Source organism: Podarcis liolepis, assembly GCF_965112155.1.
Source record: "Podarcis liolepis genome assembly, chromosome: 11".
Classification (NCBI taxonomy): Eukaryota; Metazoa; Chordata; class Lepidosauria; order Squamata; family Lacertidae; genus Podarcis; species Podarcis liolepis.
In genome coordinates this window covers 41,117,647-41,132,421 of record NC_139565.1, presented here as the reverse complement: position 1 = coordinate 41,132,421, position 14,775 = coordinate 41,117,647, and the positions used below count along the sequence as shown (strand labels likewise).

General features: G+C 40.9%; 2 protein-coding genes and 1 long non-coding RNA gene across 10 annotated transcripts in view; 2 read left to right on the top strand and 1 right to left on the bottom strand.

The window, feature by feature from the left end:
• ERCC8 (ERCC excision repair 8, CSA ubiquitin ligase complex subunit) overlaps window positions 1-12,218 on the bottom strand; it is a 37,707-nt gene extending 25,489 nt beyond the window's left edge. For 3 of the 8 annotated variants that reach the window (XR_014517075.1, XR_014517076.1, XM_083465460.1), the window contains exons 1-5: window positions 12,003-12,218; window positions 8,282-8,377; window positions 5,243-5,344; window positions 1,332-1,455; window positions 157-238 (exon numbers count right to left, since the gene is read on the bottom strand). Coding sequence is in view for 6 of the 8 variants with exons in the window: in XM_083465460.1 (XP_083321586.1) it covers window positions 157-238; window positions 1,332-1,455; window positions 5,243-5,344; window positions 8,282-8,377; window positions 12,003-12,079 (481 nt within the window). In the remaining 2 variants the exon portion in view is untranslated. Of the gene's footprint in view, window positions 1-156; window positions 239-510; window positions 631-687; window positions 728-1,331; window positions 1,456-5,242; window positions 5,345-6,679; window positions 7,048-8,281; window positions 8,380-12,002 lie in introns of those variants that run through there. The other 5 variants (XM_083465461.1, XM_083465462.1, XM_083465463.1 and 2 more) reach the window with 5 other exon arrangements.
• An 82-nt stretch (window positions 12,219-12,300) lies between these two features.
• The window catches only part of NDUFAF2 (NADH:ubiquinone oxidoreductase complex assembly factor 2), a 43,362-nt gene continuing 40,887 nt past the window's right edge, over window positions 12,301-14,775 (top strand). Inside the window, exon 1 of the mRNA XM_083465558.1 lies at window positions 12,301-12,578. Within this exon, the coding sequence (XP_083321684.1) occupies window positions 12,452-12,578 (127 nt within the window). The 5' untranslated portion in view covers window positions 12,301-12,451. The remainder of the gene's footprint in view (window positions 12,579-14,775) is intronic.
• On the top strand, window positions 12,587-14,749 carry LOC310688769. The gene is made up of 3 exons (XR_014517164.1): window positions 12,587-12,893; window positions 13,216-13,455; window positions 14,101-14,749. It is a non-coding gene; the product is annotated as an uncharacterized lncRNA (long non-coding RNA).

Below are 14,775 nucleotides of genomic sequence, written 5' to 3'. Positions count from 1 at the left end.
CGCGTCCCTAAGTTAACCCTAAAATTAACTGGAAGCACAAACATCTAGGGGCCAACAAATTCACAACTATCTCTTGGTAAGAAGAAACTGAAATTAACTGTAAGCCAAAAGCATTTGCTTCTAGGCTCACAGCTGACCTTTTATGTGAATACAAACCTGCGATTAAGCAATGCTTGGTAGCAACTGGAGACATATGATGACTGTACACTGTTTCCGCAAAATGAAACACATCTGCTGGCTGTCAATTGAAAGACAATATGTTTATTTAATTTGAATGTCCTGATCCAAATCTTAACATAAAAATAAGATTTTAAAATCTTATGATTTTATGAAATATATTGTGAAATATGGCATCAAAACCCCATCCTGCGAATGCCTTCAAATTGTACCCAGGCACACACTTACATTTGCAAGATGGGACCCTAACCAAAATTGATATTTCTGCCAAAATGATTAGTTTAAACCTGCTAACTATGACAATGTAAAAAACAACAACATAGTAGTACGTACTGGGGTATCAAGAAACAGCAGAGAAAATTTTCAGTGAGAGTGGCTTGTATTAATACATTCACCACCTGCCATGAATAAAGAGAACAGCAGTAAAACGAACAACAAAGAAAACTATCATTTGAATATTATCCAAGGCAGGTAAAGATGAAACTGGGTTGAAAAGAGGTTTGTAGGCACCTTGAAAGCTCTGTGGAAAGCCTACACACAGCACTTTGCAAGCATTAATAATCACCTTATCTCTGGGGCTTGAAACACCCTGTGCACAGTGCTATGTAAAAAATGTGTCACCTGATGTCATTGTGACATCATGTGGTGACAGGTAGGTGGCTTGTATAACTGTAATCCAAATCTAACTCAGTTTCATTATGCAAATATTATTAGCATGGCAGCAGAAATGCAGATTAGGAAGAATACCTCATGAAAATCACACGATATGGAGCTGCAAAAACTTTTGATTATGCCATAGACTTCCTTTGTTTAAATTGTCCATGACTTTGTCTACTGTCTGCCTCTATTAGTGAGTCAACTGACTTACTTACTCTAAAAGTGATCTTACCAGCTAGATTTGCATGCTTAGTTTCCCCAACTATGGGTCCCTGCTTGCCAGACACAGATTCTGGATCAAATCCTGATACCATAAGACTTGATCCTGCTGCAAATAATACATAGGCAGCCTTGCAGAAGTTGAGTAAACACTTGTAATTACTGTTTTTATAATGTATTCTAGAATTTAAGCTTCCCATGAAACCCAAACACATTTCCGCTTTCAAAACACTAAATACTTCCCATGATTTAACCCAACAATTAAAGATATGACTTACTTGTAATGTGTTTGTGTCCCATATTTTCAGGGTTTTATCAAATGAACTTGACGTAAACATGCCAGTATCATGAGGGTACCACTGAACTGTTTCTACACTGAATTTATGAACATTAGGATGACTTCTACAATGCAATAACAGAAGGACAAAGGTTACAACCGGCAGGTGTTTGCCCTAACTATGTGCCTTTGTGGCTTAAGAAGCAAAACTCTGAAAGACCGGGGTGGGGGGTGGGGAGCCTACGGTTTCTTCATTTAAAGTTTTCTTCTCTGCATTTATGATGTGGCAACCCTCCTCTGAATGTTAGTTCAAATTATATTTGTACAAGTGGGGATGGAAGAAATTGGATTATAAATATGGAATATAATATCAAAGGGAACTGCATGTGCAAAAAAAGGAAAAAGGGAGAGAAGCTCTATTTTGCAAAAGGTTTATGATGGAAACTGACTTTATTATTTACGAAGTGAACTGAATAATGCTAAGAGGACTTGGAATTTAATTTAATTGGAAGTATAATTGCTCATATATCTTCAGTTGGAAGGAAGGATGAAAGGAGTCTGTGAACTGCCAAAGTTCTTTACTGAGTCACCTGCAGTTTGACAGACCACTCTTCTTCCAAGGCTGACAGGAATAATAATAATAATAATTTATTTATACCCCACCCATTATTATTTAAATAATAATTTATTTATACCCCACCCATCTGGCTGGGCTTCCCCAGCCACTCTGGGCGGCTTCCAAAAAATATTTAAAAACTGTAATACATGGAGACAACAGGTAATATTTACTGGGACAGAGTGACTTTTGCAGTTGCAAAACAATGAAGCACAGGACGGAGCAATGGAGAAATTTCTGTAACAACAATGGGATATCAGCTCTGCCCAAAGCATGATGGGTAACAGCAACAACCGAGGGAAAGAAAGACATAACATCTTACAAGGAGAGGAAGAAACACCACAGACAGAGTAACTGCCATACACAGGAGGAGGAAGGATATAGTTTGAGTTCCTCACTTGTAGTTTTATAAATCATTTAATATGTTACCACAAATAGAGGTTATGAATATTGCAGTTGTTGTATGAGGGATTATTATTATGACCGGAATGTAATTGAAATCAATAAGATTTTGAAACGCAGAAATAAAGAAAACCATCAAATCTAGCACGCCGGGGGGGGGGGCACTTTATCAAAATTATATAATTCAGTATTTGAATAATTGGGATTAATAATTGTATTATAAATAAGGTACTGTTATAATGAGACTAATATTGGACTGTAATTGAAAATAATAAAAAATTATTATTAAAAAAAGAAGCAGATCTCTGCAGGTAGTGGCTAGGGCACTAACAGCACTAAAGTTCCTTTAATGATTCAAACAGGGGAGAAGGTCTAACACAGCTCAGGTAACAACCTTCCCAGCCAAGCAGTCTACATCTACTCAGAGATTAGGCCAAGTATACAGACACACATGGACAATTTCGTGGGGTCACCTGTCTTTTGTGGGAGTGGCTTGCCATGCTAGATATGAGGAAGCAGAGGGTTCCACGCCATCTCTCTTTAACTTCTAGAAAAAGCTTTACAGTGGTACCTCAGGTTAAGAACTTAATTCGTTCTGGAGGTTCGTTCTTAACCTGAAACTGTTCTTCACCTGAAGCACCACTTTAGCTAATGGGGCCTCCTGCTTCCGCTGCGCCGCCGACGCACAATTTCTGTTCTCATCCTGAAACAAAGTTCTTAACCTGAGGTAATATTTCAGAGTTAGTGGAGTCTGTAACCTGAAGCGTATGTGTCAGGGAACTGCCATCGGAAGGAAGGGAGGTGAAAGGGCTCACACAGGTTGGGAGAGACTCAGCAGCTGAAGAGGGAACCAGTAGGGGGAGAGGAGGTGAGCTGAGGGAAAGTGAGCTGGAGGGATGGCTCAGAGACACTTCCAGCGAAAACAGTGGGGAGGTTTCAGGACCTCCTGTAGGGACACCCACTCCTCGCCGGAAACTGTCACGCAGAGAGTCCAGAAGACGTGTTTCCGTTAAGGAGCTTTTATGTTGGAAGCGATTCCGAAAGCAACCACTGTCGGAATCTGCCAGCGACTGACGGAGCCATGTTTAAGGGGCTCCGTTACAGACAGAGGTTTGCAAACTTGACCAAACTCTGAGGGACTTGGATTTTACGCACAAGCAGCTCATCGTCCCATCACAGTATGTAACCCGAGGTACCACTGTACTATCACTGCAAATGGCAGTCATGTTCCTCACTGCGTATGCCCCAAAGGAAAGATTGCTACATCATGGCATAGTTTTGTTCCCAGGGGCCTTCTTGGTAAAAGAAAAGTAAGGATGGCTGCCGCAACTTATAAAACTATACATGTCTACCCAGAAATAAGTCAATTTGAGTTCAGTGTTGATTATGCAAGTTAAGTGGGTACAGGATTCCAGTTTAATTTGTGGTTAAATGTTTTTCCAAAATTTTCAGGAATGGAAGAGGATCTTCTTGGAAGCAACAGCATGAAGGAAGTATATAAAGAGATACTAGTGTTATAATACAACCATTGAAAAACAGTAAAATAGTGTAATATACACAGAGACACAGTATACAAGACAGCAGAACAGATAAAAACAGGAAATCAATAATAATAGGCTCCAATAACAGAGTTCAAGAAAACCTTGGTGAAAAGATTTGTGTTTATCAGATGTCTCAAGCAACGGATGGATCATGTTTCATGTATGGTAGAGGGAATGGCATTCTACAGGGCAGGAACAATGGCAGTAAATGCCCATTTTGGAGCCACAGTTCTGCGTATTCTATATGTTAGAGTGCTGCAAGTAAAATTTCTCCAGATCTAAGTGATCTTACAGGTCTATACAGGGACAGGCGTCTTTCAGATAACCTGGCGTCAGGTTGTTCAGGACTTTATAAGTCGTCAACATGACCCTGAACAAGGTCCAGGAGCTAATAAGCATCCAGTGCAAAGCTGCAATATGTACCAAGGTTCTCCACCCAACAACCTGGCCACAATAAAATCAATGTCTCAATATTTTATTACACCATCTAATGATACTCTGTTGTTATTGGATTACCGGCATAACAATGCAAATTTCACCTACTCCAGACTTTATTTCTTCTTTTGTTTCCCCTTATGATAATAACAGCCATACAGGTAGATCTCATCTTATGCGTGGGTTATGTTCCTGGCTATCGGGACATATATGCAAAATCACATGAATCCAAAACAACCCCTGGAATGATCCTGCATGACTATCCCTTCCTGTCCAAAGCTGGCACTTAGCGGGCTTTTTAAGCCGCCTGCCTCGCCTACCGTGCTCTGGGAAGGTAGCACAAAGTCTCCCATGAGATCTGTCCCTATTATTTATTTATTGGCAATTTGCGTAAAGCTGTGATTGTGTAAGTAAAATAAGTGTTGTGGGAAGGAGGAGTGGTAGTAATTTCTGCCTTCTGAGTAGGAAGAAGGAGGAAGAAGAACCCAGACACTGAGGTCCAGCACCGAGGGCCTTCTGGCGGTTCCCTCACTGCGAGAAGCCAAGTTACAGAGTACCAGGCAGAGGGCCTTCTCAGTAGTGGCGCCCTCCCTGTGGAACGCCCTCCCACCAGATGTCAAAGAGAACAACAGCTACCAGACTTTTAGAAGACATCTGAAGGCAGCCCTGTTTAGGGAAGCTTTTAATGTTTGATGTATCACAGTATTTTAATATTTTTTTGGAAGCTGCCCAGAGTGGCTGGGGAAGCCCAGCCAGATGGGCGGGGTATTATTATTATTATTATTATTATTATTATTATTATTATTATTATTATTATTTACCATGCAGACAACACTAGCTAGCAGTACATTGTAAACATACAGTATAATGCCAATAAAAGGTATATTTATAAGGATTCCATTTGTAAAGAGTACATACCTTCCCACAGAACAAACAGCTTTGCAGGTATAGCATGGTTTTTGGCTAAGGTTTTCAAGATCATACAATACAATAACACCATCAGTGCCACCAGAAAGCATGCTGTAAGAAAACAAATTACAACTAACTTAGACACATTAGACTCGGGGGGGCTGTGTGTGTTAAACTCCCAAAAGGTAAGTCCAAAATTAAGGCTGTATTGTGAATCTGAACATTTTCCTGGAAATTTCTCAGCTGTAGTAAATCAAGTGGAATCCAATTTGATGTGTATGACTCAAAACTTTTTAAACAGCCATGTCATCTACGTGACCCATAAAATTATCAATAGTAAAACATATTTAGGTAAGAATTCAAGCAGGCTTATGTGCTTCTTTTCCTGTGCATCCAGAAAGAGTTCAGAAGCTATTGCTTACAAACTTTTTGAAACTCAGTCTTGTCATGTTGAGTGGACAAACCAACAGTTGTTAACATTAACTACAGTTTGTTTCAAACAAGCCAACTTCAAATGATAGTTATCAAAGTTACTAAAGCTGGCTTAAACCAAACCATAGTTTGAGGTCTGGACTACATACCATGCTGTGATAAATCAGAAGCTTCCAAACTCCTTCTCCCAATTGTGCAGGAGAGGAAAGAGGATAGCACATTAGTCTTGAGGGTGGCAAAGAACTATTTCGTCAAAAAAATAGTAATTAAGCCATTGTAGTTCAAAAGCTTTCTTTAGAAAGTAATTTTATTGGGCTACTAATACATGTTTTAAGACAAAAGTGGCCACTTTTGTCCTCCTGAGGTTTCCACTACTTCAGGAGTCATTTGCCAGGGATCACATGCCCGTGGTGAGTGGGGCGCGTGTTACATCAAGTGGTAGACCAAGAAAAGATCTCAAAAAGCTTGCTGAAAGAAGGTGGCTTTCAATAGGCCCTAAAAAGATGACAGAGACGGTGCCTGTCTAACATCCAAGGGAGGGAATTCCAAAGAGTAGGTGCCACCACACTAATGGCCACGTTCTACATTGCAAGGGACAGACCTGCTGATAAGATGGCATCTACAGGAGTTCCCCACCTGCAGTGGTGCAGTGATTGAGTACATAAAGAGTGAGATGTTTTATGTGTCCTGGTCCAAAGATGTATAGGGCTTTATACACAACCATCACCCTGAACTTAGTTTGGTATTTGACAGCTGACTGGGGATGGGGGGTGGAATCATCACCATCATTTGTACCCTGCCCATCTGACTGGGTTGCCCCATAGAATTGTACACTTGGAAGGGAGCACAAGGGTCATCTAGTTCAACCCCCTGCATTGCAGGAATCTTTTGCTCAACCTGGGGCTTGAACCCGATTAAGAGTCTCATGCGCTACCAACTTAGCTATCCCTGGGGATGCAAAGCGGGATGAGGCTCTAGGATCTCCTGGATGGAAATAATGAGCTGTTTCCTTACCAACTAGGGCTCCTCCTCCTTGGCTTAGGTCTTGGGGAAGACAAGCATTCCATGGTGTTTGATTCCTGATTGCTGTGATTGTGTGGGTAGGGATCTACTCATGGTGTTTGCAGCATGGTTTCAAGTCCTGGGAATTCTCTCTCTTTCGCAGCTTGAATTCCTGCTGTCTGTTTTCCAATCTCCTACCATACTGTGCAATAAGCCACTTGAAAGTGCTGTTGCTGGCATGTGCATGTTGCTCCTCTGGTTGGATGTCCTGGATTCTTCTTAGCTGTTTGGCAGAACAGTCTTTCTGCACAACCACCACCCTGGGTGGTCGTCAAATCTTGGGTCTCAAGAGGGTCTCTTGTAGTGTTAAGGTATCTTACCTAAGGAACTATGAGGCTGCTGTTGAATGGGCAATCAACCTTTCCCTTTGTGTGATGTGCTTGTTAGCACCAGAACAGGATTCAATGTTGAGTCTGTAAAGATGTGTGGGGACTGGCAGTAGTAAGGCTGTTGCTGCCCTTGCCATTGGGACATGTGGAGTAGGCATGCCATGGTGTGCACAGAGTAGCAAAGAGAACGTGACCCAAAACCAGAACTATACTAATTTTTGATGAGGCAGGACATAATTTTGTTGCCTGAAAGAATCTGTTGAACCTGAACTGAACAGAAAGGTAGCTATGTGTGTCAGGTTACTAGTTCACAATCATACTCCAGCCAAAGAACAAAACACCTGATGCGATTCATTAGTAGCACCAGAACTAGAATGCGCACATACAATAAAACCAACAGCTGGAAGGATTTGTATATTGTGGATCTATACAGATTTCTATAGGTCTTCAGGGCCCATGGAGGAGCACAGTGCAGCAGCCTACTAGCCTAGTAAAGGCACTGGGAATTGGGGAGATGAGTGAGCAGGCCCTCCTAGGCCCAGGATATCTGAAGGAATCTTCAGCCCAGACACTGGGGAGTATGGTGTTTGTGTGGGGGAGGATCATTGGAGATGGTATTCCTTTCTGGACTGGTTCTGAGGTTTTCTGCTTCCCGGGGGCTTAAAAGTATGTTGAACACTTTTTATGTTAATGCCCAGTGGTTACCCTATCATGTAGCTCTTATGGTATGAATTGGGCTAGGATAGTACAGTGGTATCCCGGGTTACATAAGCTTCAGGTTACATACGCTTCAGGTTACAGACTCCGCTAACCCAGAAATAGTACCTCGGGTTAAGAACTTTGCTTCAGGATGAGAACAGAAATTGTGCTCCAGCGGTGCAGCAGCAGCAGCAGGAGGCCCCATTAGCTAAAGTGGTGCTTCAGGTTAAGAACAGTTTCAGGTTAAGAATGGACCTCCGGAACAAATTAAGTACTTAACCCGAGGTACCACTGTACTTAGTGGGAAGGGAATGTTACTTTTAGGTTTGAATCTGCCTGTTTTGACTAGTATTGTATCCATTCATTATGTTACCAATTTTATTAAACAAAACATTTTCAGAATTTGATTTTTTCTTTGGAAAAAATTATCAATGGGAAATTTTCAATTATTTTATTGAATATATTTTAAAATACGTTTTATACAATACATTCCACAATAAAACATATAGTAATATCATGTACATACTATCGACTTTCCACAGGTTCAATATCCAAGGTGTTAATACCACTTCCATGGATTCTTTCTATATCTTTATCCTTGTTTAACTCCAGGCTCAGCACCCTTAAGAAGAACAACAAAGTCATTAAGAAATGTAATATATGACACAACTTCAACCTATTCAAAAATTGTCAGTATCAGGCCCTTCAACCTGATCCATCAAATTCACCATTCACTGATTTGTTGACTCACAAATCAGTTTCAGAAAACTGATCTTCTGCATGTTGGTGGAGCATGTTTAGGATACATTTATATTTACATTAAACAATAACAATGATAAATGTATCAACAGGCATATAATGCTAGAAAGAAAGTCCATAAAACAACAAATCTTCAGTTGTATATATTATAGATATCCAATTTGCACTCACTTGAAAGAGAGTGACATATCTGAATCCTATGCATATTTACTTGAAAGTAAGTCCCAGTCGGTTCAGTAGGATTTAAGTGTGTATCAGATTGTGGCCTCTGAAACTTAAACTGCATGGTAGACACTAATAATAAATTTAGGACATCTAGTGGACAAAATGATTTGAGTAACAAATGAAACTTCTGTCATCAGTGAACTAGTATTTCAAGTTCAAAAAACTGTAATCATCCCTGAACTGGGGTTCATTAAGGTTGTCTTAATTGCCATACATTCAAAACTGAATGAAGTATCATTGCAATCTTATTCAAGTGTATGGAAAAGCAAGCCATATTAACTATGGGACACACTTCTGAATGAACAATTATAGGAATAGACAGCAAAATACGTCACTAATTTGACAACATTCTGTTTACTAGAATGGCATGCAGTACTTGTTCTTATATATAGTTTAAAGTATGCATTGTATTACAGACCCGGAAACGAATGGCGTTCAGATGCTTTAAAACAGGTATGGCAAACCTTTGGCTCTCCAAATGTTGCTTAACTACAACTCCCATCATCCCTGGCTGTTAGCCCTGTTTCTGATGGGCCAAAGTTTCCCTATACCTCCCTGACTACTGATAACATGGTTTAAAAAGTTAGAAAACCTACTTGTTAGAATATTCTAGAAAGAACTTGAGAATTGGTCTTGAACAGGTTGCTAGGCAGGGTGGATTAAAAAAAGATTTAAAAAAACAAAAACAAAAACAATTTTCTTTTTACTTAAATTGGATTTTTTTTTATTAAAATAAAATGCTTTTGGAGGAAAAATCTTTCTAAAGATAGTTTTCTACTTAAGTTATACTATAGTCCAAAGGCTATTCATCAGGAAATAAGGATTTGTTTTAAGTTTTTCATGTGTGCTAAGACTCAGTCTGTTTTTTTAAAAAATCGTTTAACCACATCAGTTAACAAACATGGATACCTATGCTATAATGTTATTGTTTTAGTTAAATAAATTGTTTCAATTGTTATTAAGGAAATGATTATTTTTCTCCTTCCAATAAAGTAGAGCAGAAAAGTTGTCCAAATATAAATAATAATTTCATAATTATCTGTTTATGTATTTGTAATAGTATAACCAAATCAGTAATTTTTTATATAATTGTAAAAACTACTCTGAAAATTTCTTATTCCAAAAATGAAACCTTCATCTGGTTGTAAATATTAAGATTATACCAGCAAGAATGAGTCTTTCTGTAAAAAAAAAAGATTTAAATCAAATCTTACTAACTAGTGATTTAAATCATTTGATTTAAATCAAATCCACCCTGTTGCTAGGCAACAGAAAAATCTCCCCAGCAACAAGTGCCTTTTTAAAGGGCATGTGGTCAATAAAGCTCAGTCAGTGTGTAAATGCACAGAAGTGTAAATGAGTCAGCAACTGAGTCTCAGAGCTGGATGGCTAGAGGAGAATGAATTATGTTGTTTTATTTGTTTTATTTGAACCAGTGTAAATTTTTGTAAATAATAAAGATTTTATGTAAAAAGAAACTCTGCTGCAAGCCTGAATAAGAATACAACCCAATAGTTCCATACAACTGACAGTTCCAGAACCGGATGTTGCAGAACCAGATGTCTCAATACTGGATGTTCCAGGACTACACGTTCCAGAGAACTCAATGAGCACAGAACATAATGTTTCAGAACACCCTAAGATAGGCGTTTTGTGTTTCAGGTTCTAAGCTTTTAATGTTTGGCGTATCATAGTATTTTAATATTCTTTTGGAAGCCGCCCAGAGTGGCTGGGGAAACCCAGCCAGATGGGCGGAGTATAAATAATAAATTATTATTATTATTATTATTATTATTATTATTATTATTATTATTATACCTTAACATCAGTTTCTCTATCCTGAACAGTTTCTTCACTCATTGCTCTTTGTCTCTTAACCTGTTTTGAATTTTCAGTTTGTCTCTGTGTCTCCCTCTGAGATAATCTCTGACTTGAAGGAAGACACACTTCAGGTAGACATTTTGTCTACCTTGTGCTTGCTCATGAAAAATGACATCTCAACTATTACACTTTTGCTTTTAAGAGAGCAGTCTATACCCTTTTGTTCGAGAATCATAACCAAGAAATTAACACTCTAACTCTCTTGAAGAGAGGTTCCTGCGTGTATCAGCTTGAACATGCACAAAACATTTACATCCAAACACACGCAAATGTCCTAACTTGGGTTTTACATCATAAGGAGTAGTGTTAGTTACAGAGGTATACAATCTATTTGGAATGTAGTTTGCTGTAACCAATGATTCTGCTCAGAAAACCTCTGACAGTTCTCTTTTTAATTGTGCTCTAAGCATTTCTTGGTAGAAGCTCCAAGTCTCTGTGCCCCTATCAACCCTTTCCAGCTCAGAGCGAGGTGTACATAAGCTGCATTGCAACTCACAGCCCTTCATCTACAGTTAAACAATTTACAATCAGAAGAACAGGGTGAGTCCTAAAAATATGTATCTCAGGTGTCAAAAACCAGTATGAAGTGGTGGATCTTCAGCATATGACAGAAGATACACACTGAATGTGCCACATGAACCTCTTTGGGGAGGGAATTCCACATTTGAGGGGCTGCCACAGAAAGCCAGTCAGTGTAATGTGATCCCCTGCAGTGGTGCAAGGGTAGGACTCGGGGCCAGGGTCCCACTTCACAAAAGAAACAGGTGGTTCCTCAAATACAGAAGAGCTGGTTTAGAGCACTTTGAAGTAAGTGAAGCAATACACATTGCCATCTAAAGAGAGGACTCACCTTTAGTCCAGAGTTCACCCAACTGCGCCACTACTCCCTTTTCTATGTATGCACATACTCTGAACACCTGCGAAAGGACTTGTCCAGAGAGAGTCTTGCTCTGCTGGGATGCAAACCCAGGCACAAATCACAATACCACACAGCTTCTGAATGAGATCTGGCCAGCTAAGTGACACATTACCATGATTCCCCAGATATTTGTGACATCAGGAATTGCTTTGTGAATTAGTAGGGTTCAAAGACTGTAATTAGCCCTGCCTGTACTTTTCTGCACTTCATTTTCCTTCCACCTCACCGTGTACAACCCCCTCCCCTGTAAACCACGCGCGCGCGCGTGTGTATAAAATAACTCAGGATAACACCTTATGTATCCGATGACACGGACCACAGTCCACGAAAGCTTTTGCTGCCATAAATGTCTTAGCCACCAATGCACCCCAAGACTCTCTGCCGCTCTCGGTGCCATAGGAACCCAGACAGCCAGAAAGAACTGCCAGGCGAGGCCTCCGGCCTGCCCTGAGACTTGCTTTACCTCCTGGTAGACTCAGCCCGGCGAAGCCTCAGCGGGTCTTCCAAGCCTGCTTGGCGGGCAGAAATAAAGCCCAACATGACGAAATGTGATAAGCCGCAGCCACGGCACCGCCATGTTGTGGGAGCGATCTAGCGCTCATTGGCTCCGAGTGAGAGCCCCTCAGCCAATGCGGGGGCTTGTTATTTAAAACGTCGTCTTTCGTCGCCAGTGCTGAACGGGAACAACACAGTGCCCATGCGCAGAGTTTTGGAGGCGGGTCGGCGCGCGCGCACTCCACACCCCTAGTCAGCGTCGGGCTTAGCTTGAGCTGCGTCAACGGCGGGAAGCGGACATGACATTCAAACGGTTTCTCGACGGTTCGAGGCTCTCGACCGTCACGTGTTTGAATCCTGTCAGTGTGGGGAACAGAACTCGAGAGAACCGCGCATGCGCCTTATTCTTCCACAGGCATGAGCGGCGTCTGGCGGCTCTTGCGCTCGCTGAAGCTCCGGGTTTTGGGGCCAGCGAAAGAGTATGTCGGCGCAGACCCCCAGGGCAACAAGTACTACCGTGTCCCGAAGCACGAAACCTGGGCAGGTGAGGGGAGGGAAGGAGGCGGGGCGAGTCGGTCGGAAGGTCAAACCCGGGTTATGTTTACGAGCCGCGCGCTCTTCTCAGAAACGAGCCCGAAGGTTTTCGCGTATCCGAAGTTCCCTCTGGCCGAGCTGGAATAACGGCCGCCCTCTCGGTCGCTCACACGCTCCCTGGAGCCTGGCCGGAGTTGAGAGCCCGGCGTCGTCTGAAGGGCCACAGGTTCCCTACTCCTGCCTTTTGCTTCCATTTAGTGGGCGTGATCGTGGGCAGAATCCTCTCCTCAAAAGCTAGCTCAGTTGGGCTTTCTCCCAAGGAATGGTGTGTATAATTATTAATCTGCATATGATGGAAGCTGCCCAGAGTGAGTGGGGCTACCCAGATGGGCAGGGCACAAAGAATAATTTTATTATTGTTGTTACTATTAAGGCTCTGAAGACCATTGAGAGCTAACTTATTACATACTTCAGGATCCTCTGCAAATTTTTAGGGATCTCTGGGCTTGCTGGCAGTGATGCAGGCAGCTGGATTGAACTGTCGCTTTATAAATTTATATTTAATATTTTGTTGGGAGCCGTCCAGAGTGGCTGGGGAAATGGGTGGGGTATAAATAATAAATTATTATTCTTATTATTTCCCACAGTGCCCCAGAGCGATACTTGGTTGGAATTGTGGGGAATTAAAAAGGTAGTTTTACATTCAGCTGTCTGATGCTGTACCAGATCTCCAAGGCAGGCATCGCCAGCAAGCCTCTGGGACATTGACAGCTGCTCAAGGATGCCAACTGCTGACACAAACTCTGTGAATAACTAAAGCCCCAGCCATGTCCACTCAACACTTAAATAGTATTCTGTTAAATGGGACTTAGTTAAGTGAGGCTAGGGTTGCAGCCTAAGGATTGCACGCTTACCTGGAAGAAAGTCTAATCAAACCCTGCAAGTTTTATTCTGATTAAAAATGCCCAAGGATCGGGCTGTATGTCTGATAGATCTCAGTGGAACTTACTTTTGAGTAAACATGCATTATATTGCACAGGGCTTTATTTTGACCAAAGCACATGCACATTTTATCTCCTTCACTGTTTAGGCATGGTCCAAAGTCACTTTGGGGCCCATATATATAATTTCTGCCTTAGTACTGTATAGTGTTCCCAAGTTTTTGATACTTGGCTTACTCTGTGTGTGTGTGTTAGATTTAAATAAGAGGTATGCTGCAGTCTTGCCCTACTGAAGGAACATTCCAGTTGTTTTAAGACAGCATAAATTATACCAGCTTTCCTCAAGATGGTGTAAAGTTACACCAGATCCAATCCCATTCTGGAGCAAGCCTACTAGTGACTGGGCTGGCCTAAGCCCTTCAGAGGGAAAACAAACAGACTTACACCACCCTTTATGTTGATATAAGTTCCACTGGATTGCTAGGTTACATGACTGAGCAGGCACTGGAACCACTCGACCACAGTGTCTCTGTCTTGCCAGGATTCAAGCTCAGCTATTTTACCTCATCCATTTTACCATGTATCTGGTAGACTGCACTAATTTCATTAAGATATTAACCAAGTTATTCTGTAAGTGAAACTTAGGTTTGTATTCAACATTAGTTCTACTCAGTTCTACTTAGTTGAATACAACCCTTTGTATTTACATTTTAAAAATCTATTTTTATCTACCGTGACCCTAGTACTGTATAGTTAAAATAAAATTCTTTATGCTGTTATTTTTTCTAGTTGCCAAGAGAGCTATGCTCTCTGATCAGAAAGTAGCTTTACTGGAAGGTCACATTTGAGCTAAAGTTCCAATCAGTAATTTACAGATTGGGATTTGGAGAGAGACAGTTTTAGTACAGAAGCTGCCACTTGCCAGCCCATTGTTAGATTTATGTATCTTGAATGATGAGGCTCTTTTTCCATGAAGTCGTATAGAAGTCACATTTTAGAAATTAGCACTGAAATTCTAGATCTTTGTACATCTATGATATTTTGAGTTTACACTTGAAAATATGAAGTATATTGTGCACATGGGCACAAGAACAGGGTCTTTTCTGCAAAGGCCACCCAATTATGGAATTTAATTGTCAGCCATATCAGGCCAGCTTCATCTCTTGTGTCTTTTGAACAGGCCTGAAAGATTCATTTCATTCTTTTGTCTTTTAATATAGGATGATGGTTACCAGATTGTAGTTTTCAATGTGCCACTTTTTTCTT